Here is a 21,382-nt window from a genome sequence, read left to right on the forward strand (position 1 = left end):
GCTCGCACGGCCCGGGCACGGCAAAGAGCGTGAGGAGCCGGGCCTTGCGCGGCCAAGGGGGAGCGAGGGGTGGGTTTGGTGGCGCGATGGCCGCGTTGGTGGTGTGTGCTGGGCGGTGTCTGGGGACAGGAGCCGTGCGGGGGTGGCCGTGCCGGCCGCGGGGCAGCCGCACGCACCTCACACCCCGACCCCTCCCGGAGCCCCTCAGCGGGGCCGCGCCGCGGGGACTTTTGTCTGGCCTTAGGTGCGGCTCAGCCAATCACGGCTCGCCGACGGTGAGCGACAGCTCTGCCGCCAATCAGCAACAACGGCAACCACTGCCCACAGCCAATCAGCGCAGAGCAGACGTAGTGCTTCACCAATGGGCTCTCAGCGGAGAGGCAAGGCGCCTCGGAATAGACAGGGAGGCGGGGCAAAGGGGAGAGTGGCAGGGCGCTGCCCACTAGGTGCTCGCCACTGCGTTTGAACCGCCCAATGAGGGGGCCGCAGGTGGGAAGTGCTTGCGGCGCGTATAAGAGGCGCGGCGGTGCGGGCGGCGGCTGCAGTTGTCACCGGTAGCGGCGGGAGTGGTCGTGAGCAGCCGCTCTCTGCCCGGGACCGACACTGTACAGAGCCCTTGCCTTGGTTCGGCCCTTCCGCCATGACCACCACGGCCACGTTCCAGGGCATGGACCCCAATGGGAGGAACAGCTCCAGGTCTGCGGGGGGCTCGAGGGCCGCAGGGACCCAGAGGGCGGCGGGTCTGGGGGTCCCGGGGAAGGCATGTCCGGAGCGGTGCTAGGGCGCGGTGCCGGGGCGGGGGCTTCGGCCGGGCCGGGGCTGTGGGTATTCGGTTCCTCCCGGGCTCTCCCGGGCGGGTTGGCCTGAGGCGGGGGCGGCCGCGCCCACGCGGATCGGATGGGCTGTGGGGGCATCCCGGGGCCGCGCCGTGCCCGGGGGAGGGCGGTGGGGGAGCCGCCGAGACCCGCCCGGGCCGCTCGGTGCGGCCCCGCCGCCGCCGCCGAACAAAGAAGGGAGGCGACTCCCCGCCTCGCCGCGCAGCCACGGCGCGGGGGCGGGGGGCACCGCGCCCCTCCGCCCGCCTGCCTTCCCCCATCGCCGCGGCCCCGCGCCCCTCGGCCCCGGAGCCGCCGCGGGCTGGGTGGGGCCGGGTGGGCTCCATTGTCTGCGCTGCCGGCCCCCCTGCCCGCCCCGCTCCGCCCGGGGGGGCCCGTTCGCTGCCGCTGCTCGGGGCTGGGGTCTCCCCTTCCCCGGGCCCGGGTGCGACCCCGGGGCTCGACGGGGCGGGGGGAAGCGGAGCCTGTCTGGAAACAAAGAAAACTTGGCAGGTTGGTGTGGAGGAGATGCACAGCGCTAGGTCGGGCTCCCGCGATCTCATAGTCACAGCTGGAGAGGATCGCGTTTTCCACGCTCTCGTGGCTTTTTTCTGTAAGGTTTTGGCCTGACAGAACGGATGCTTCCTGTTCCCTTTTGGTTTTTCAGGGTGTATTTTAAAGCGCAAAAAAAAAAAAAAAAAAATTCTTACAAACCTTGTTTCCAAACCTTTTACCAGAGCTCTTCCTGGAGCTGTGGGTGGATTCTCAGTGGACATCACTGGGTATCAGGTGGAATTTTAACAGCTTTCATTGCTTGAAGCGTTAAACGTGGCTTTCATAAAGCAGGTTACAGCATTTCGAGGCTGTGAGAGGATTCTAATAAAATCTGTCATCCTTTACCTGAGGTTGGTAAAAGGGATTATTCCTTTTTAACAATTCGAGTGAGGGATGCTTTCCCCCACCCTTCACTTGCCTCTTCTGTTAATGTCATTAAGTCTGTCAGTGGAAACTGTTGTGCCCTTAAGAGAGTACTGGTTTCACTGCTCTGGTAAAAAGAGAGGATCTAAGGCTTGGAACAATCCTTGCTTTGAACAGACTGCTCTTCAGATTAGTAACTGCAACAGCTATAACTACAAAAATAAACCTTCTAAATGTTTCCTCAGAGAAGAAAAGGTGAGGAGTGATTCAAGGCCATTACACGACGTCTTGATTCAACAGGAGACAAAACAAGTCAATAAAACATTCTCTCCAGTCTGCTGGGATACTCCCATTAGCAGCTGAGCATTAGTAACTCTTAGAAAAATAATTTTGTTGTGAAAAGTCTATTGTTTTTGGTTATGTAACAGTAAATATCCATATCACACACCTTTAGGAATTTCTCTTGCCGTTTGGGTATTTGAGCTCTGTAGGCTGCAGAAGTGTTTTTTGTGTTGCAGCTGGTATGTAACAGGCACAAATTCTCCCAAGATGTGAAGTGTACAATTGGACATGCTTTGTGTTGAATTCCCAGGTTTGGAGCATTTAGAAACTGGGTACTGTTTCCTGTTCTAACCATCCTTAGTTCGTCCTGATTTTCATTTTGGAGCACTGGAGGTCTTGAAAGCCCAAAAAGCCCCAGGTTCTGTTGGTGTCTTCACATCTGTCTGGGAGTTTTGAAAGTTCTCACACTCAGTTTTGTTCTCCTGGCTTTTGTCTGGTTTCTCCAGCTAACCTAAGAGCTCCTGCTTATGAAAGTAAGATCAGGAGGAGTTTATGTTTCAATATTTATTTTGCTGCAGCTGTTCATTTTGGTTGGTTCTGTAGGTTGGAAAGCAGACTGCAGTCAAGCTCTTGAAGTACTGAGCAGGCTCCTTTTGTGTCTGAGAGCAGATTGTTAGATTTAGGTTACATATCTGGAGCTTTGTACACGTGTCTCTCCTAATAATAGTCAACTCCAAGCTGTTTAATTTCATCTTTTACTTCTAGACCAGCAGCAGGCTGCAGACTTGAGGGTTTTTTCCTGAGGAAACAAATCTAAATAAAAGCTGCAGCCCCCGGCCATCAGTGGTGCAACCAGTCCTTTGGTTCAAACTTCAGTCTTTGCTGTGCAGCCAGTTTGAAGATTAATATTATCCTTCCCAGGGTGCTCTTTAAAAAGCTGGAATTTGACATGCCCACGTAGTTATTTTTATTTTTTATTTGGCTCAGACTGGTGGGAGCAGCCCTTGCTCTGATACTGGATGGAACAAGGGCACAAGTAGGGCGTGAGAGTGTTTTATTTTTGTAAGTGCCACTGAAGAGCAGTGCAGACAGAGTGGCAGGATGGAATTGTGGCAGGAGCCTACCTGGCTAGTTGGAGTGATGTGCTGGGAGTGCAGCTGGGCTGGCACAGGTGTAAAATGAAGCTGCCTGTCCCCACAGGGTGCTGCGTCCTCCCGGCGGCGGCTCCAACTTCTCCCTGGGCTTTGATGAGCCCCAAGAGCAGCCTGTGAGGAGGAACAAAATGGCATCCAGCATCTTTGGAACTCCTGAGGAGAACCCACCCTCCTGGGCTAAGGCATCAGGTAAGGCTGTAGTGCTTTGTTTCCACATCTGGCCAACATTGGTTCATTTTGTTCATTTGATTCATTCATTCAGCCTGATGCTGCTGGTGTGGAACCAGAGTTCCCTACCTGCTTGGTACTGTGGGGTTATGAATGGTGGCAGCTTGCAGAGAATTGTTTGTTTCTCATTAATTTCTTCCAGAAGGGTTTATTTTATGCAAGTGATGGGCATGTTGCAAGCAGAAAATTGTATTTTGGATGCAATTTCTCCAAGTCACATTAGTGAACTTGTGTCTTGCTGTTTGGAGTAGCAATGATTGCTCTTGATTATTCAGAGGAAGTTTAGCCTCGTGTTCTCACGCTGGGTTTAAGTTCCCTTTCTGCAGAGCTCTGCCAGTATGGGTGGCATGGGGACCCCAAACTCCATCTGCTTAAATGTCACCCTCACTGCATGGGGTGCTGCTGTAAGACAATAATTTGTGAGGTATTATCTAAAAGACTAGGACTTTTTTAGAAGGTAAAGCTGTAATTTCAAAGAAAAACCTCTCCCAAAGCACCCAAACCTGTGACTATTTATGATCTGCTTTTACATAAAGTTTATCTTGCAACCTGATTAGAATCAATCTTTGTTTTTAGGGGCTAAGCCAGGTGAAACCAGAGACAGCTGTGAATCCTCTGGACCACAAAGAACAAACTCAACTGAGGCAAACTGTGGAGACTTTGTAGATCCCAAGGTCAGTACTTGACTACAAAGAACCTGATAATGGACAATTCACACTCTGTGTGGGATTGATTTATCAGGGATGTTCACACAGTTGGATGCATTGTAGGGTTTGAATCCTTTCTCTCAAATTTGTTTTATCCTGAAGGTTCCCCTTTCCATCTGATACTCTCCCAGTATGCTGAGGAAGGAAGGGCTGGATTTTTCACAAGGACCACTTTGTAGAGCTCTTAACCCATCTCATTGCTGAGACAGTAATGAAGTGATGTGAAATCTAATTTCAGCTCTGTGTGTGATTGTGGGTTTAAACATCTCACAAACAATAGTTACTACAGCAGACTGTGTGAGTGTGACAAAGAGCTTGGTTTTACATCCCAGCAAATTCTTACCTTAGTAATATCAATGCTTTTTTGTTTTAATAATACCATTGGGTGTGTTATTTTCTATATAAACTCTTTACCTAGTAACAATATGGAGCGTGGTTTGTAGTGTTAATGAATGGTGTTAAGTAAAATTTGCTAAATGTGTAATTACACTTAATGGGAAAAACAGGATTATTTTGAAACACAATAAATTCAGTTAAAAAAAAAAAAAAAAGTAAGTAAAATTAACTTAGATCCATAGGAATGTCGAATAGCCTGTATTTGCATGAACAAAGTGGAAAAAAAATGTTTAAATCTGAATTAAAACTCTTCAGCCTTAGATGTTCTGAAAAGAACTAGGTAGGTAAATAATTATCTCAAACTTTGTAACAGACACTTTTTATCTTAGGTTTTATTTTGGTTATTGGCATCAAGCACCAAAACCCATTTTTGTTATTAATTGTAGCTTTAAGTCACAAAACTGTTCTTCATTGCAAAAAATGTTTCAATTTAGCAAATATAAGTGAGTTTATTTTCTGTGGTATATTTTCAGCTATAAATTTAACATTTAGTCTAATTCTTTCTGCTAAATTGTTTGAAATACTGTGGTTCTCAGCTTTGCAAACAGAATCTTCCCTTGTGGAACACTTTTATGCAGTAACTCAGCTGCAAACAGCCTGAGACTTAAGATGATACATTTGTGTCAGTTTGTGTGCTTTTTTAAATCCCAATTTCTGCAGTTTCACTGTGTAATTAGCAGTGCTAAATCTATGAAAGTTGATAAACCTGATGCCATTGAGGAGCCTTGGAAAACATCCTTTCTTTGTGCCAAGCTGCAGCCTGAGAACAGATTCAGCATGTAAAGAATGTTTAACTGTTTATGTAGTGAAGGAAACTTTGTCAGGGGAAAAAAAAAGCTGATCTGTGTTTCACAAATGAAGTTAAATACCCTGGACAGAACAAATGGTCTTGGCCTTGCCAACAGATAAATGCAAAGAGTTGCTCAGTAAAAGCAGAGGACATTCAACTCTTGCTTGTTGCTGTCAGTGTAATTTTTTTGCCCTTCCTGGGCAGTGGGAGTATTGTGGATCCTGTCAGTGCTGCTTGATGTGGGATGCTCTGTACAATAAAGTGTTCTTACCCATCTCTGTCCTTCATTGTGGGATTAACAAGTGTGCCACGTGTCATCAGGACTACTCCAATATGTTTCAGCTTTTTTTATGTTTTACTATGTTAGGCACATAAATAACTGGTTAAATTACAAGTCAGTCTGTAAGAAATGGTGCTTAAAAATCCATTATTTCAGTCTGCAGAGAATTCTGAATGCAGAAGCCCCTGTTCCACTCTGGGTTCTGTCCCTCAGAGGCTGTAGCTGCTCTGAAGGTGCCTCCCTGAGCCTGTGGCTCAGAATGTGGTGCCACACAGAGCAGAGTGCCCAGTCACCATGGTCACACTGTGGAGGAGTATCCACTCCATGGAATAGGAAAATGCTTTCTGAAACATGAGATGTAACATGTTCCTCTCTCTTTTCTAGGGAGGAGATGTTGGTGGTGACATTTTTGGTGAGTAACTTCCTTGAGCCCCTCTAGTAAAAACCTGTTGCAGGTGCCTTTGCAGTAGAAGAGGATGTAGGATTTATAAATAGTCATTTATGAGGAGAGACAGCCTGGGGTTGTTCCTGGAACCCATCAGATCAACAATGTGACCAACTGCTTCAGTGGAGTGTGGGCATGGAGGGAAATGGTGGAGTGCTGTTGCTCATCAGGGTAAGGAGGAGAACAGTCCTGCTGGTTTGTTTTGCCAGCAGCTGTAAGATTTGTCTAAGTACTAGAAGGTAAGGTGGATACTCTTGCAAAGAGTTCAGTAATTGAAAGGCCATGCTGCTGTTAGAGTTGCTTATAATTAAATAGGACAGTCAACATAATTGATTTCAGTTTTAGCAGTTTCCTTCTTTCCCATTGTCTTCTCATACAGCAAACTCCACATTCACAGAAAGAATCAAACCCAGCTACTGCTTCTGCAAGTGTCTGCCTTAACCAGCTCTTGACTTCCTCTTGCTTTTTAAATGCTGATTTTTGCCAAGGAAGTTGATCTGCATACTGCACATCTCCTGTAAACAAGCATTTCCCCTTCCATTGCTTTTTCTAGTTCTGAGGCTGGAAATGTCTCCTTTGCAAGATTCACTTTAGTAATGTCTGACTTCCTGATGACAGGAATGTGTGAGTTGACTGCTGCTTTCCAAGTGCTACTTTCAACACCTAAGAGTGGTGGGACATCCCAGAGGCCATTAGCACCTCCATGTCCTGGAAGGACTTTTGTTGGGAGGGGGAAGAGCTTTTCCTGGTCATTTCCACCACCTCCGAGTGATATCTGTGCTCAAAATAAGTGTTGGCTCTCTAGCAGGCTGTTTCTAATTTAACTGTACAGGCTCTAGGATTTCTTTCCCATGTCTGTCTGATCTTAATTAGCACTGTAGGCATTTAGTGTTTATGCCTTGAGTAGGAGGATGTGGTTTGCTAATACAAGAAAACTGCTCTAAGGGCTCTGCTGCTTTTCCTGGTGCTTGTTTAAACCAGCTCCCCACAGGGCAGAGGAGATCCCACTAACAGCAGGGAGGTGAGAAGGGCTGAGATGCCAGGGAGCAGAAATAGAGCTGCCTGGGATCAGGACAGCTGGCTGGAATTTGGAGTGCACAGTGGTATCCCTGACTTTTAAAAAAAGTTCACATTTTCACAGGTGTTGTGTTTGTCCTTTGTTTCTGGAAGTGACAGTGAAGGAAGTTCCTATTAAGGGTCAGGTGAATCTGTGCTGGGAGGTGGTTAAAAAACAAGTGTTAGGGAAAGTAACTGGAATTGTTTCCTGTAGTGGCCATGACTTAAATATTTGAAGGTGGCCAAGATGAAATAAAAATGGCAGGCAAAGGTTTGAATGTTAAACTTTCACTGATGGTACTTAGGAAGGAGTAGAAATTAATGCCTCCTGGAAATGGTGTCTGTGGCAGATACCTGAACATCCTGATGGATTGTTAAATTAATTCCATTGATTGCTTTGGGTGTTGTAGCTCAGTGGAACCCAGCCTTGATGATCTGGGTGTCAGTCCTCCCATGGATTTTCCTGCTATGGGAGGGCAGACCTGGGCTGCTGAACATCCCACTAGCACATCTGTGACTTTGTACTGGCCTTGTAGGGCTGTCTCTGGGGTTTGGAAAGGAACAATAAACATATTTCCAAGCAAAAGCTGTCTGCTGACAGGTTCACAGCACAACCAGATTATTAACAGGTTCATTAAAACATTAAAAAATGTTTCTTCTTTTGAATGTGGAAATTATTTTCTGCATGTAAGTGATTATAAAACCCAAAATATGTGTCAGGTGAGATGTGTATATATATATTAATTGAGCCTGTCTAGGCTAAAAAAAAAAAACATTTCTTCAGCAGCATGGCTCTTGTTTCCTCTTTGGGAGCTGTAGTTCCTTTCTGGGCATCAGAGTTCCCAGTGGCTTGCACTGCACTCAGCAGGGAGCTGTTTCAGGGATTAGATCCTTTCTCAGAAGGAAAGAGATTTGATATTTTATCTGATCCTGTTGGTTTTACCACTGCACTCACCAGGTTGGCAAACTCTCCTTGATTATGTGGGAAGTGCCAACATGTATCAGCTACACAAGGAGCTGCAGAAATCTCCCCCAAAGCCTCCTGTGCTGGTAATTCTTGTTTCTTTTGTGATTCAGGGGCAGTGTGAGCTGAATGAATGTGAGCAGCTAAGGAGAATTAGACAGTTGTGATTGAGTGTCAGCAGTGCCTGACTGTACATGACCCACAGGAAGGTGGAGCCTGGATCCTGCACAGAGCTGGGACTGTCCCCAGGCAGGGACATTCAGCACTTGCTGAGTCAGCAGACACTGGGACACAGCAGCTACAGGAGCTTCAGGCTTAAAATGTGGTGTTAACTGTTTGTTTCAGCTGGGTTAATGAGCAGAGAATCTGTAGTGGAGATGATTCCTGATTGCAGAGGGACTGTGCTCAGATGCTGAAGCTCTTTGAGATTATTATAAGCATGGACATAAGGGAGGTTCAGTGGATACAAGTGGGGTTTTGGTGTTTCTGAGAACATTTTGCATTGAAAAAAAATAAACTGAGTTGACACAGGATGTTAGGAAATCTGCTGCTTAGGGATAGGAAGAATATGAACCAAAGGGTAGGACTTAGTAATTACCTTTCAGGCTGGAAAAATGAGCTATGGGACATGATGCTGGAGGTGGTTTTATTCAGTGCCTTTGTCTGTGACCTGGAAAAGGTAATGAACAGTGAAGTCTCCAATTTTGTTGGTGATATTACCTCTTTCAAGTAGTCAAATTGTGCTGATGGTGGGAAAATGTCACTGCCAGAAGGACTCAGCTAAATGAGGCAGGTGGGTATAAAGGCAGGATAATCCCTGTGTAAGCAAGTGTAAAGTTATGAATCTATGGGGGAAAAACCCCAAAATCTAAACCCTGCCAGCCTTGTGTTCAGCTCTGTGCTCCCAGGATCTGCCTCAAGTGCTTCCACTTGAAATTCTTTGAGGTGTTTGGAGGTGCCAGCAAAATACTGAATGTCATCAGGGAGAGCATGGAAAATTACATCATTTTTTCTGTAAACAATGGTCATACACCCATATCTTGAACTGTGCAGTCTTTGACACATGAAGGGCAGGGGCTGTAGTGGAGGTGAAGGGGAAGGTGGAAGGGGTACAGATGGGAATAATTGTGCCTGTTCAGTTTGAAGAGAAGACTGGGGGAGGAAATTTGATCAAGATCTACTAAATCATGAGTGCAGCAGTTCTCAGAGTTCTCCCCACCCAGAATTAGTGATCATGAGAGGAAACAAGGGATCTGTTGAAAACAGGTGAGGTTCATCTTCACCCCCAGTATCAGGGGTTACTTGGTGCTGATTTGGGCCTTTGGCTCAGAACTGGTCATGCTGGTCTATGAAAATGTGTGATGCTGATGTACTTGCTGCACTCAGATATCAACAATGCAGATACATCAGTTGTTTGCTCCAGTATCTAAAGTGCTTCCTGTGAAGATTTCCTTCTGTGCCCTGCCTTCCCTTGTGGTTGCTCAGAAGGATGTAAAATAAACCATCACATGCTTTCCAGGGGAGTGTACAATCAGAGCCTCCCCATGCATGGCTGTTCCTGGTGTGTCCTGTGTGAAGCCTCAGAAGTGTGTCAGATCCTTTTCCCTCCAGTTAAGAAATTTGGGATGCAGTTTGAGCTCTTGCTGGTGCTGCTGTGGCTCCCAGCACCTGCTCAGACCTGAGTGACAATGCCAGAGTTACAACACTGGCTGATTATAATGTCATTTAAAAAAAAAATGAATTGCTGGTGTCACCTAGTAATAGCTGGGTGAATGTGGCTCTTGAGATTCACCTGTAAGGCCTTAGATTTCATCTGAGAAACACTTCTGAGAGCTGAGTCTGCCCTGCCAGTGGGTGACAGCACTGCACTGTGTCTGTACCCCTGGCCAAAACTGCCAGGAGCTGAGCTTCCATTGAGCCAGCCCAACATCTGCCTCTCATCATCCACATCAAACACTTTAAAAGCTTCTTTTCTTCTAGACAACACTGAGGCTGATGTAGAAGCTGCCCCAGGTCAGAGTGAAGAAAAGTCCCTGCCTGCTGCACCTGTTCCTAGCCCAGTAGCACCAGCACCTGCACCCTCCAGGAGAAATCCACCCGGTGGCAAGTCCAGCCTAGTGCTCGGTTAAACCTTTCCCTCCCTCTTTTGAACTCGTGTCTGTTTTCTTTCCCCCATGCTTGTGATCTGCACAACTTGAGCCTGACTGTACATCTCAAATTTCTTTCATTAAAAAGAAGCACTTTATGTACTCCATCTTTTTTTGAAATTAAAGGGTTTTTTTCCACTTCTGTCCTGTGTTTCCCCCAGATCTACTGGAAGTGACATGAGTGTTTTCTAGTGATAGACTTGAGGGAAAGCTTTATGAAGTATTGTAATGTAATTCAAAGGAGAGTAGCTTGGTTCTAAGTGTGCTTAGAGGGTTTTTGTACTAAGATTTTTTTTTTTAGAACCCCTTAGCTTTACAAGGGTCTAGAATCCTGGTTAACCAGGCCAGCAAACAATCAGCAAGAGCAGTCCCTTCCTCCACATGTGGGATTTAGGGATCTAAAAGGCTTCATTTGACTGCATGTGGTAAATGCCTTGAGCCCTGGTGTGCCATATAAATCATTAAGTGGTTAATGTACACCATGCTGCCTTTAAAAACAAAATAAATCTTGATACTGGACTACTATGACACAGAGTCTGTGCCAAATAGAGGGCTGATGACCAGAGCCACCTGGCCCAGTGCTGGGAAGGGGCTAATGCAGATGTTATTCAGCAAAGGTGGAGTGGATGGTATAAATAAGAATTACAGGGCATTTTTTTTTACAACTGACTCAATGCTGTGCATGATCATGCTGGTGCTTGACCATGAGGTGAAAATCTCATCCTTTAAAGTGTGTGTTGTAATTTCACAAAGCTGGATTGTTGCTTAAAAGTAAATAATATAGAAATTTTGAAGCAGTGTTTCCTGTGTGGGTTTTATTTCACGGGTTTGGTTTTGCTTTGTTCTCAGTTGTCCTTCTCTGCTCTAACAGAGGAGAGTTCTTACCCCTGGCTTGAGGTCACCACCATGTGCATCTTCCCCTGAAGAGAGAATCTGACTTGCCTCTTCATTTTTGTCTTCTAGATCAGAAGACAAAAGAACTCTGGAATACGGCTTTATATATATATATATATATATATATATGTAATCTGTTTTATCTAACCTACTGTATTTTCTCAAGAAAACTAAGAAAAGTTTTATTTTTCTCATTAAAAAAAAAAAAAGGAGGACCCTGAAAAGGGAGGTGTTGGAATTGAGACCAAACCATGAAGTTCTCTGCTTCCCAATAACCACAACAGAGGCTCTATGTGGAGCTGCTGTGTCTGCTGGTGCCTTTTCCACCCTTCTCCTGGAAGAACTGGTGCCTGAAAGCACCCTGGGGTGCTGAACCCATGGAACTGGCTTTGCTCTGAGGTTTTCTCCATCCGAGGGGGAGTGGGAATTCCCTGTAACCCATAAATTAATACTTCCTTTGCAAGCCCCGTGCCCAGGGGAGCCTGTGGATGCTCCTCGATGCTGCTGAGGCTCCAGTGTGATTCCTCCTCCTCGGGGCAGGGACCTGGCCCCGGCGGGTCCCCAGGGGTGGCGGGGGCGGCTGGTGTGGCTTGTCCTCTATCGCTGCCGGAGTCCAGCTCAGTTTGTACGCGCAGGCTTTTGTGGCTTGTGCTGTGTCGATACCGGAGCCCAGCCCCGCTCCCCGCGCTCCGCCCCATGTGCATATCCATGATTAATGAATATTCACCAGCGTGTGCCGAGCCGGGAGCGGGATGGGGGGCGCGGCGCTGCGGGTGCTGGTGGACATGGATGGGGTCCTGGCGGATTTCGAGGGCGCGGTGCTGCGCGGGTTCCGCGGGCGCTTCCCGCGGGACCCGCGCGTGGAGCTGGCGGAGCGCCGCGGGTTCTCGGTGCGGGAGCAGTACCGCAGCCTGCGGCCGGACCTGGCGGTGAGTGAAACCTGCCCACGCCTCTGCATCAGGGTTCGTTTAAGGGATACTCACTTAAACGTGAGTGTTCAGTGAGTATAAATAAGTGACTGTCTTGGCTTGCGATACAGGACGTAACCAAAAATGTGTATTCTGTCACCATCTGTTGAAGCCGGGTGGGGCAGTGATCCTTATCTCCCTAGGACGTATTATCTGTATAATAGGCCATCTTTAAAACCAGGTGGGGCAGTCGTCTTTATCTTTTCCACAACCTATCCTCTCTCCAAGAAGATATCATCTGCTAGTAAACCAGTAAATCCCACTGTGTGACTGACGAAGTTACATCATCCTATTAAGAAATGCTCCAGCCAGGGGGAAGTGCACAAATAAGTAACTTATAAATAAGTGATTTATTTACTCACTTAAACGTGAATATTAAGAGACTTAAATAAGTCGTGTTTATTTATGTAAGATAATACCCAAATTCATGCCTGCTCACTGTGTTTACAGGTTACAGTTCCAGGAACTTCTGACCATCAGTAGTCATGGATCAGAGCTCTGGCAGTTTGGAAATGCTGCATGGATTCCTACTCCTGTCAGCCACTGTAAGGAGCCTGTACTTCTCTACAGGACAGAAGGGAAATGAAATTGTCATTTCTTAGCAGTAAAAGACCCCAGGCACGGTACATGATCTGAAAATGAGCAGTAAACTTCTCAGGGAAAGTGTCCAGCACAGCCTGGGTCAGCATCTGTTCCATTTCCTTACAGAGTCCTCGACTCTGGTGGTGACCAGAAGGAAAGATGAAGTCTGGATTTACAGTATTTGTAATTTCACCTTGCAAGCCTCTCTGCTACTCATTCAGCTATCAGCAAACATTAAAAATGGCAGCAGTTTGCCTGGAAACTCCTCCAGCTTTCTCCTGGTGTTCCTGATCTCTTACCTGCTGTGCACTGGGTTTGTCAGGGCATGCAGAGGGAATATGGGTAGAGGATTTAATTTTGTACAAACCCAGATAGAACAAAGTTCTTGTCCTGCTGTGGAGCTCTGTGAACATGTACAGAGTGCTCTGGGAGCTTTGGATAACTTATTATTCTGCTGCAAAGCAAGAGCAAGAACATGAGTAGGTAAAGAAGGTGATTCAGTGAATGGTTTGATGGCAGAATTCCCACACAAAGATCCCTCTGTAAAGGCCTGGTTATCCTCCTGGAAGAAGTCACTGGTTACCAGTTCACAGATTAAGGCTGCATGAAACAGAAATACTGTGAATCCAGACTTTACCCTTCTGGTCACCACAGGACAGTTGAGGACTCTGTAAGGAAACTGCTGATCTGGGCAGTGCTGAACACTTTTTCTTTGAAGTTCATTGCTCATTTCTCATTTTACAACCCTGTGCTGGGCCTGGGGGTTTTTTACTGCTAAGAAATGACAATTTGTATTCATTTCACTTCTGTTCCAAAGTGAGCTAAAGGCTTCTGCATCAGAGTAAGGGGCAGGAGTGAAGGATCCAGTCAGCATTTCCACAGGCTCCAAACTGCCACAGTTCTGATCAATGACTATTGGTGGTCAAAAGTTCCTGGAAGCAAAAGCCTGTAAACTCAGTCAGTAGACATAAAATTGGCTGTTACATTGAATAAACAAACGTGATTTTTTTTGTTTTGTTTTGTTTAAATGAGTATTCCTTAAACAAATCCCATGGACAAGAAAATTGTTGTAGGTAATTTAAGGGGTCATGACTTTTTATTTTTTCTTTTTTTGGAAGGCCTACAATCTGATTTCTCAGAAAATTGCCCTTTGTTCTATTTCTGGAATTCTCATTCCCTAATTTGGTTGATGCTCATCCTGTTCCTCCCCAGACCTTAGGTGTGGCAACGGAATAACCAGATAACTGGTTTGGATCCCACGCACACCAGCAGTGGCAGAAAGCTCTTATCTTGCTGTTCTAGCCTGACTTCCTAAGGAAATTAGCTTTATGGAGCTGGGCTGTGTGTCTGTCTCCTTCAGTAATCTCTGGAGCTTTGGGCTGCTTTGGCTATGTTTGGCAGAACAACAAAGCCATAGTTTTAAAGATTTGAGGCTCCTTTGGGTTTTATGTAAATGCCATACATTAGTTTAAAAACAGAGCCCTCATTTGTTCTGCTGTGGCTCTACAGAGTGTCTGTGGGACAGGAGAATCCCTGTGCAAAGTCTCTCCTTGCCCTCTTATTTCCCTCCCTGCCCTCCTGTGTGTGTGGCCATTTTGTTGGTGGGGATTTATCCCCATGTTTCCTGGCCCCAAGCAGTTGCAAGAAAAGGATTCAACATCCCCACCAGTGGTAAAAAATTCTAGAGTTATTTTTCAGTCCTGCAAATGGGAAAGCATAGGGACAGATGTAGTCCCTCCAGTTTTGTATCCAAACTATTATCTTACTAATGGAAGTTCAAAGGAAACGTTCAGCATTGGTGGCATGAAAATGAGGAAAGAAAATGGTTTTACTTTCTTTTTCTAGTCACTTTTTTAATGACAGGAAATGGCTTTTGGTTCCAAGAGTCATCAAATCAAATTTCTTTCTCCAACAAAGCCAGACTTTTTTGTGATGTGGTGGAAACTTGCCAGTTTCTGGTGTCTTGCTGTAGGATAAAAGAACTTCCAGACATGAGTCCCAAGTTTGTAATTCAATCTCCTTGGGAAGAGCTCCAGGGAATTGTTGCTGGGATCAGGGAGGCTTTGCATGGAAACAGAGATCCAGGCAGATCTGATTGCTGTGTCTGAGCCTAGACAGGCTCCTTCACCTCTCCTGATCTGCATGTGCAGCCAGGCATGCTTCCAACTTGCTGCCTGGTGATTTATGAGTATTTGTAGGTGCTGATAACTGAGTGAGCTTCAGTTTAAAGTGAGCCTGGCTTAATGCTGACTCTTCCTCACAGCTGCTTAATTGGAATGAGTTTTTGTTGATGTTCCACTGGTGGTATAGAGCAAGGAGACCTTCAGCTGGACTCTAAAGAGCTGGACCCTTCTAAGCAAAGGCTGCAGCCTGCTTTTGAAGAATATTAAATAAGAATTAAGTTTTCCAAACTCTTGAGTGGCATGAGAATGTATGACTTTAATGCTTGTGGAAAAATGCTGCTTTGACACCTCTGAAGTTCACTATGTAACCCCAAGGAAGTTAAGATTTGTGTGTCTCAGGGTAATGAGATATTGGAAGTTTAATCTCTCTGTCTGAAGGTGAAACTTAGGCCTGGGAGGGGCCTCAGCCCTTGGTGCTGCTGTGGGTTCTTTGCCATGATGGGATGTGGGATGAGGAAGGGGAAAACCCATCAGCTGTGCCCTGCTGTGAAATACTCGTTTAACACAGGCCACTGGATAGTCACCAGGGAGCAATTCTTAAAATTAACTAACCAGAGCTGGATTCAAACCAGTCAATTTCCTAATAATAAAAGGTGTGAAAATGTCTTACAGTAAATCAAGAAGAAAAAGGACTGGAAGGACAGTCCTACCTGGAAATTGCCCTGAAAATATTGTTCTTCCTTTCAGAGATTAAAATTGCCACTGTATTCTATCATATTAAATTTCTTTTGGCTACATTAGCCTGGAATAATGTTACTCCTCCAGTGATCTTATTTCTTTCCTATTTACACTCACTAAAAAATAATTCTACCTTTAGAGCTAACCTCCTTCACCAGTTGATTATCATTAATTTCCTCTCTGGTTCATGTGCCATCCCACCTGCCTGTATGGAGGGTGGATTTACAGGGAGAGCAGGTGCAGACACAAAAGGGATAAAGCCCTTAATTGCAGAGCTCAGCCCAGTGCTGAGCCAGGTGAGAGGAGCTGAGTCCCACAGCACCCTCAGACCCAGCCCAGATGGGGCTCATGGGGTGCACAGGTCACCTACAGAGCCACAAGTTCCTGGGGAGGCACAGGGATCACCTCTGAACTTCCTGCTGCAACCTCAGACTTTGCACCAGCCTGTTACCTCAGGGGAACAGCTCCTTCAACAATACTTTAAGTGGGTGGTTGACAATCAAAAAGCAGCAGAGACATGGAGCTTTCCCAGTGCTCCCCTGCTCATCCTTCCCTCCTGCTGAAGGGATTCCCCCAGGTGTGGCTGTGCTGGGCACTGTCACTGCTGGGAAGGGAAAGGGGCTGATGGCAGTGCTGTGTCTGCCCACCCATGCCCAGAATTCCTGAGCCCTCAGCTACTCTCAGCCAAATGTGACACAGGAGGAGCCTCCAGCTTGTTCCTTTGGTTTTCAGTAGAGCCAGTGAGAGGATCCTGCTGGGAAGGGCTTGGGGTGGGAGCTCTGCCTCCTCAGCCCCCAAGGCTCCAGTGGGTCAGGGCTGGCTGTGGGAGTAAAGCCAGGCCAGGGCAGCTCATGAGCCACCACAAAGTGACTTCTTCTTGTGTGCCCAAGCTGGACCTTTCCCAGAACCCAAAGGTGAGAAATGTCATAATTATTGCTGTGGGGAAGCAGCAGGCTGTTCCTCAGGGAGTGACTGGAGAGTGCTGTGACAGCACAGCCACTGCTCATCGTGCTCTGTCTCCTGCAGGACAAGGTAGCCAGTGTCTATGAGTCACCTGGCTTCTTCCTCGACCTGGATCCCATTCCAGGAGCCCTGGAAGCCATGCAGGAGATGCTCCACATGCAGGAGTAAGGACACTTTGCACCCTGCAGCCCTTTTCCAGGATCTAACACACTTTCCCCTGACTGCTAACAAGGCTGTTTATTTTCAGCACTGAAGTCTTCATTTGCACGAGCCCCCTGAGGAAATATGAGCACTGCATCGTGGAAAAGGTAGGAGAGAATTGTTTTTATTTGGTTTAATGCTGCTTTTGCAAGGCCTTGCTGCTTCATACTACTGAAGTTGGAGCTACTCCTTTCTAAAGGCAGCAGCTGCTGGGCTTCCCTCAATCCTTATCTGAGGGATAGCTTCCCACACACAGGGCAGTGACTCAGGGAATCTCCAAGTGCCACATGATTGCCAGAATTCCTGAGGACCACATGAGCCCTGGGTTCTTGGAACAGGGACCAGCTGTGTCAGCAGGTGACAGCAAAGGAACTGTTGTGGTGCAGCCCACAGGGATGGGGGGATTCCCAGGGGATTCCACTCTGGAGAGCCACCAACCAACAAAACCTATTTCAGTCTTAATCTGGAGCCTGAGATATCCCAGAAGATGTGCTGTGTTGAGGAGGCTGCAGTGTTGGGATAAATCCTTTTTGCCTGTGCCATGGGCAAGATGGAAAGAGGGACTGGGGTCACTGGAATGACTCAGATGGGTACAATCCATGTGCTCTGGGCAAGCAACCAGTGCTTCTCTTAAACTCAGCTGGGCACAGCCAGAGCAGTGCTGAGTGAAGGCAAAACAGGTTTAATCAGCATCCTGGGCCACAGCCAGTCTGCATGTGGGGATTCCTAGGCACAGGTAAGGTTTACAGGGGGGAGAAATTGCTCTTAGAGCTAGTCTAACATGAGTGATGTGCAAACTGAGAGCACAGCATTATTTTCTCCTGTTCTTGTCTCTGCAGTACAAGTGGGTTGAGAAACACTTGGGACCCGAGTTTGTGGAGCGGATCATTCTGACCCGGGACAAGACCCTGGTGGCTGCTGACCTGCTGTTTGATGACAAGGACACCATCACAGGTGTGAGCAGCATTCCCAGGCTGGCTGCTGGCTGGGGAGCCAGCCCAGCCGATTGCAGCTCTCCCCCTCCCCGCAGGCGCAGAGCCCAGCCCCAGCTGGGAGCACGTCCTGTTCAGCTGCTGCCACAACAGGCAGGTGCAGCTGGCGGCCCCGCGCCGGCGCCTGCGCTCCTGGGCCGACGACTGGCAGGGCATCCTGGAGAGCAAGCGCAGCAAATAGTGCAGGAGGGATGCTGTGCCCTTCCCCTGCCAGGCCACCAGCCCCGCAGTCACTGCAGCATCAGCCACAGCAAGAGAGGAGCTGCTCCTGTCAGACACAGCGCTCTGGAAGATGGTCCACACTCAGTTCATCTCTGGAGTGTTTTGGATGTTTGGAGAAGAGAAACTATAAACTACAAACAGCTGTGGTTGGAGTTTTGTGTGTGTTTAGCCTCACTCTTGTTTGGTTTGTGCTGTCTGGGGGCAGAGGGGAGAGAAAAAGAGGAAGAAGGCTCTCAAACCAGTGTGGGTGTCTGTCAGTAAAACCTTTTAAATTTTATGTATTTAGCCACCCTGCTTATTGGACTTTCTCTTGCATCATGGCTGATAATGAAAAGAGACTGGCTGGCTTTCATTTCTTAGCCCATGTGCTTGAGTTAGAGTGGGCAAAGGCTGCAAGTGCTGGAGAGAAATATTTGTGAGCTCACACAGAACTGATTACACAAGCATTTAAGTTAATGTTTTATTAACAAAAGCTTTTACAAGACAGTTGTTCTCAAAAGGCAGACTGCCCTGAGTCCCCCCATTTTTTTTTTTTTTTTTCCTTTTACGTCACCTTTCTCACCAGTGGTAATGAAAGACAAACTTAGCACTTCTTCATTTATAGGGTACCTACAGCCTGCCCTATGCAGTGATTCCCTAGCTGGCCACCTCTGCCAAAATTAGAGGATGGCATAACTAGTGCCACAGGGGTGAAGAGATTGTGAACTGTCAGGGCAGGGAAACTCCTTTTTCTGCAGGAGGAATAAGTTTCTGTGGCATTTCAGTGACTTGACACTTAGCATCACTTGTCACAGACACTGAAGGGGAGAAGTGCAGCACAACTAGCCAGGAAGTGGAGTGGATCTAATTCTGCCCAATAACCAAGCAGAACACCCCTCATTGCTGGGAAGGGTTATTTGTGCAAGCTGGTGCTGAGCTCCACTTGGCAAAGCACTTCCCAATGCGCAGCCATAACCCACTTTATTTTAAACATTTACAGGCTTAGCTGTTGGCCCAGCTGCCACGCTAGTGCTGTTCCATCCCGTTTGTTAACTAAACACCAGCACTGCTGGCACCAACTCCCCTCTTTAATGCTGAGCAGAAAGCCAGACCGGTTTCCCCTCTCCACAGCCCTGCTCAGTCCTTGGGCAGGGGGATGCCCACCGCCGTGTGCCTGCTGAGGCTCCTGGCCTCCTCCAGCTGGGCAGCAGTGCAGTAGTCCTGCAGGAAGATGGACGCCAGGTTGCTGAGGCGCCTGTTGGCCGAGAGGGAGAAGCGCAGCATGCACTCCACCACGGGCAGCGCCGTGGTCTGCGCGCGCGAGCGCCGCGTGGTCAGGAACATCAGCGCGCTCACGGCCGACACCACCGTCTCCTCGTTGGGGCTGGACAGGCAGCTGATGATGGGCTCCACCCCGTTGGCCTCCAGGATGTACTCTTTGTTTGTTTTATCCAAGCACAGGTTGCAAAGACCACCTGGAAAGGCGAGAGGAAAGCGTCTGAGGCGATGCAAATTCATCCCGTTTCTAACATCCACATGGATGGAAAATTCTTAAGAGCTCCCTAGGCCACTTTTTTTTATTCTTTCCAACATTTTACCACCAGCACACTCCTCCTCCTGCATGTCATTAGAGGGCACTGTTAGTGCTGTACATAACTCCTTCCACAAATGATTCCAGCAACGCTCACTCTTCCCTAATGGAAGGGAAGCCAGCAGCTTATTGCAGGTGCTATAGAAAAGCCAGAGAATGGAGGTAACAGAGTTAGTGGCCAAGAAGCACAGAATGTTTGAAGCTTTGAGATGCAGCCACAAACCTTAACAATCAAATCCATTTAGTATCATCTCATAGAACCACTCACAGCATCAGGCCATTTAGCTTATGTTCAGACCATGAAAAATTGTGGTAAGGGAGCTCCTCAGAAGATTTATTTTAAAATGTCAAGTAAATATTCTAGAAGACCAGTTGCCAATAGCAGAATGATTAGATGGATCTGTACAATGTGCCTGCCAAAATCTATATATTAATGACTGCTTCTCTACAGGAGAAATTTCAGTAAAAAGTTAATCAGGTAGTGTTTAGGAAAAAAAAAAACCAAAATCCAAATCCTTTCAAGATAGTGTCTTCATTAAGCTCCGTAAGGGCATGGAGGGTCATGCCTGCCTCTGACTTCTCTCCCATTCTGCACTGAACGAGGCTGATCAGCACGGTGTGTGTTTGTTTTTGGAGTGCATTTGGGGCGGATTCCCGAGCAAACCGTGTCCCCCGGGCGGGTACAGCTCAGCCCTTACCCATGGCAAACTCCACCAGGCTCTCGTTGTCCTCGGAGAGCATATCGAGGAACAGGTCCAGCACCTGCAGCTGCCGGAGGTACTCGTAGTTGCTGGGATCGTAGGCGAAGTTGGCCAGGTTGGCCAGCACCTGCTCCTTGGCCTCTGCAAGGGAAAAGGGTCGGGAGCGTGAGGAAATGCCGGACACGGAGAGGGCGAGCGAGCGGCGGCGTTTGTTACCTGTGCTGTCCGTCACCTGGAACTCGGTGACAAGCGCCTGCAGGTACTCCAGCCGGCCCAGTTCCATCGCGGGACACCGCACCGGGCCGCCGGTTCCCCCGGGCTCCGGGAGCGGCTGGGGAGGAAGCGGCCGCCCCCGCCCGACGGAACAGGCCCGCCCGCCGCCATTTTGTGGGCGGGCACGGGCGGCACCGCCTCCCCTCAGGCGGGGCGGGAGCGGCCGCCATTTTGTGGGCGGGGGAGCAGAGCCGCTCTTCTAAGGAGGGGCGGTGGGGCCTGCTCCTCGTTTTTTTCTCTGTAAATATTATATAATTATATATATTTTTATAAAAATATATAAAAATAAATGAGCCTGTGTCCATTTGACTGTCTCATTATATGGCAAAGCCTTGCTGTTTAAATGCTTTATTCTGTTCTGCAAAGCAGCTGATCTTCCCAGCGATTACTTAGAGAATTTTCACCTCTATATTAATGTTCTGTTGTTCCATCCCAATGCTGCTGTTGTTGTGGTAGCTGCTCCTGGATCAGTTCTAATTTAAATAACGGGATTGCAAGTCACTAAGCTGAGGGAGAGCAGGTAAAAACAGGGCATAGTACGTGCATGGTGAGGTAAATTATCTGGGAAAAAAAAACCAAAACAACAAAGCCAAAAAATGATTTAAAAAAGCAGGAGGTAATTCCACCTTGGTTGTACAGTGGTTTGGGCACGGGGCGGAGCAATTCCCTTGTCTTGAACTAAACTCAGTGAAACCACTGCGATTTTACCTGCTGCAAGAGGGTTCAATTGTGGTTCATGCCATGTAAATATACAAGGTAAAGGTTAATAAAGATCATAAACTTTAGTAGGAGTGGACTCTGCAGAAATTTGTACTGCTTTTATTGAAGCAATTACATGCATGGCTGTTCTTCTGTGGATAAGGCAAGGAACAGGCCGTGAGAACACCTTGTCTTTTGTGCTATCTCAAATACAATTGATTTTCATATCAAGCAAATTAGTCATGGACTGATCCACATGGCACCAGTGACAAGA

The 21,382-nt window shown here is 47.5% G+C and overlaps 3 protein-coding genes across 4 annotated transcripts; 2 read left to right on the plus strand and 1 right to left on the minus strand.

Annotated features, from left to right (window-relative positions):
* The first annotated feature begins 519 nt into the window (after positions 1-519).
* Positions 520-10,979, plus strand: JPT1 (Jupiter microtubule associated homolog 1). 2 transcript variants are annotated; one of them, XM_079323660.1, is made up of 5 exons: positions 520-696; positions 3,216-3,358; positions 3,974-4,071; positions 5,955-5,982; positions 8,030-8,286. In XM_079323660.1, exons 1-5 carry the CDS (start codon positions 641-643, stop codon positions 8,200-8,202), a joined length of 498 nt encoding a protein of 165 aa, XP_079179786.1. In that variant the 5' UTR covers positions 520-640; the 3' UTR covers positions 8,203-8,286. The 2 variants fall into 2 exon arrangements, with proteins under 2 accessions (XP_079179786.1, XP_079179785.1); XM_079323659.1 differs by lacking the exon at positions 8,030-8,286 and adding an exon at positions 10,016-10,979 and having other exon boundaries at positions 523-696.
* An 844-nt stretch (positions 10,980-11,823) lies between these two features.
* Positions 11,824-17,896, plus strand: NT5C (5', 3'-nucleotidase, cytosolic). The gene is made up of 5 exons (XM_079323662.1): positions 11,824-12,005; positions 16,514-16,614; positions 16,698-16,758; positions 17,491-17,605; positions 17,682-17,896. The coding sequence occupies exons 1-5, from the start codon at positions 11,829-11,831 to the stop codon at positions 17,822-17,824; spliced, it is 597 nt and encodes a 198-aa protein (XP_079179788.1). The 5' UTR covers positions 11,824-11,828; the 3' UTR covers positions 17,825-17,896.
* Positions 17,897-18,981: 1,085 nt separating this feature from the next.
* ARMC7 (armadillo repeat containing 7) lies at positions 18,982-20,527 on the minus strand (the record flags this gene model as incomplete). The annotated part of the gene is made up of 3 exons (XM_079323663.1): positions 20,353-20,527; positions 20,134-20,277; positions 18,982-19,319 (listed from the first exon to the last, which is right to left on the minus strand). Exons 1-3 carry the CDS (start codon positions 20,417-20,419, stop codon positions 18,982-18,984), a joined length of 549 nt encoding a protein of 182 aa, XP_079179789.1. The 5' UTR covers positions 20,420-20,527.
* Positions 20,528-21,382: the final 855 nt, after the last annotated feature.

The sequence above is a fragment of the Erithacus rubecula genome (assembly GCF_903797595.1).
Source record: "Erithacus rubecula genome assembly, chromosome: 20".
In the NCBI taxonomy this organism is placed as follows: domain Eukaryota; kingdom Metazoa; phylum Chordata; class Aves; order Passeriformes; family Muscicapidae; genus Erithacus; species Erithacus rubecula.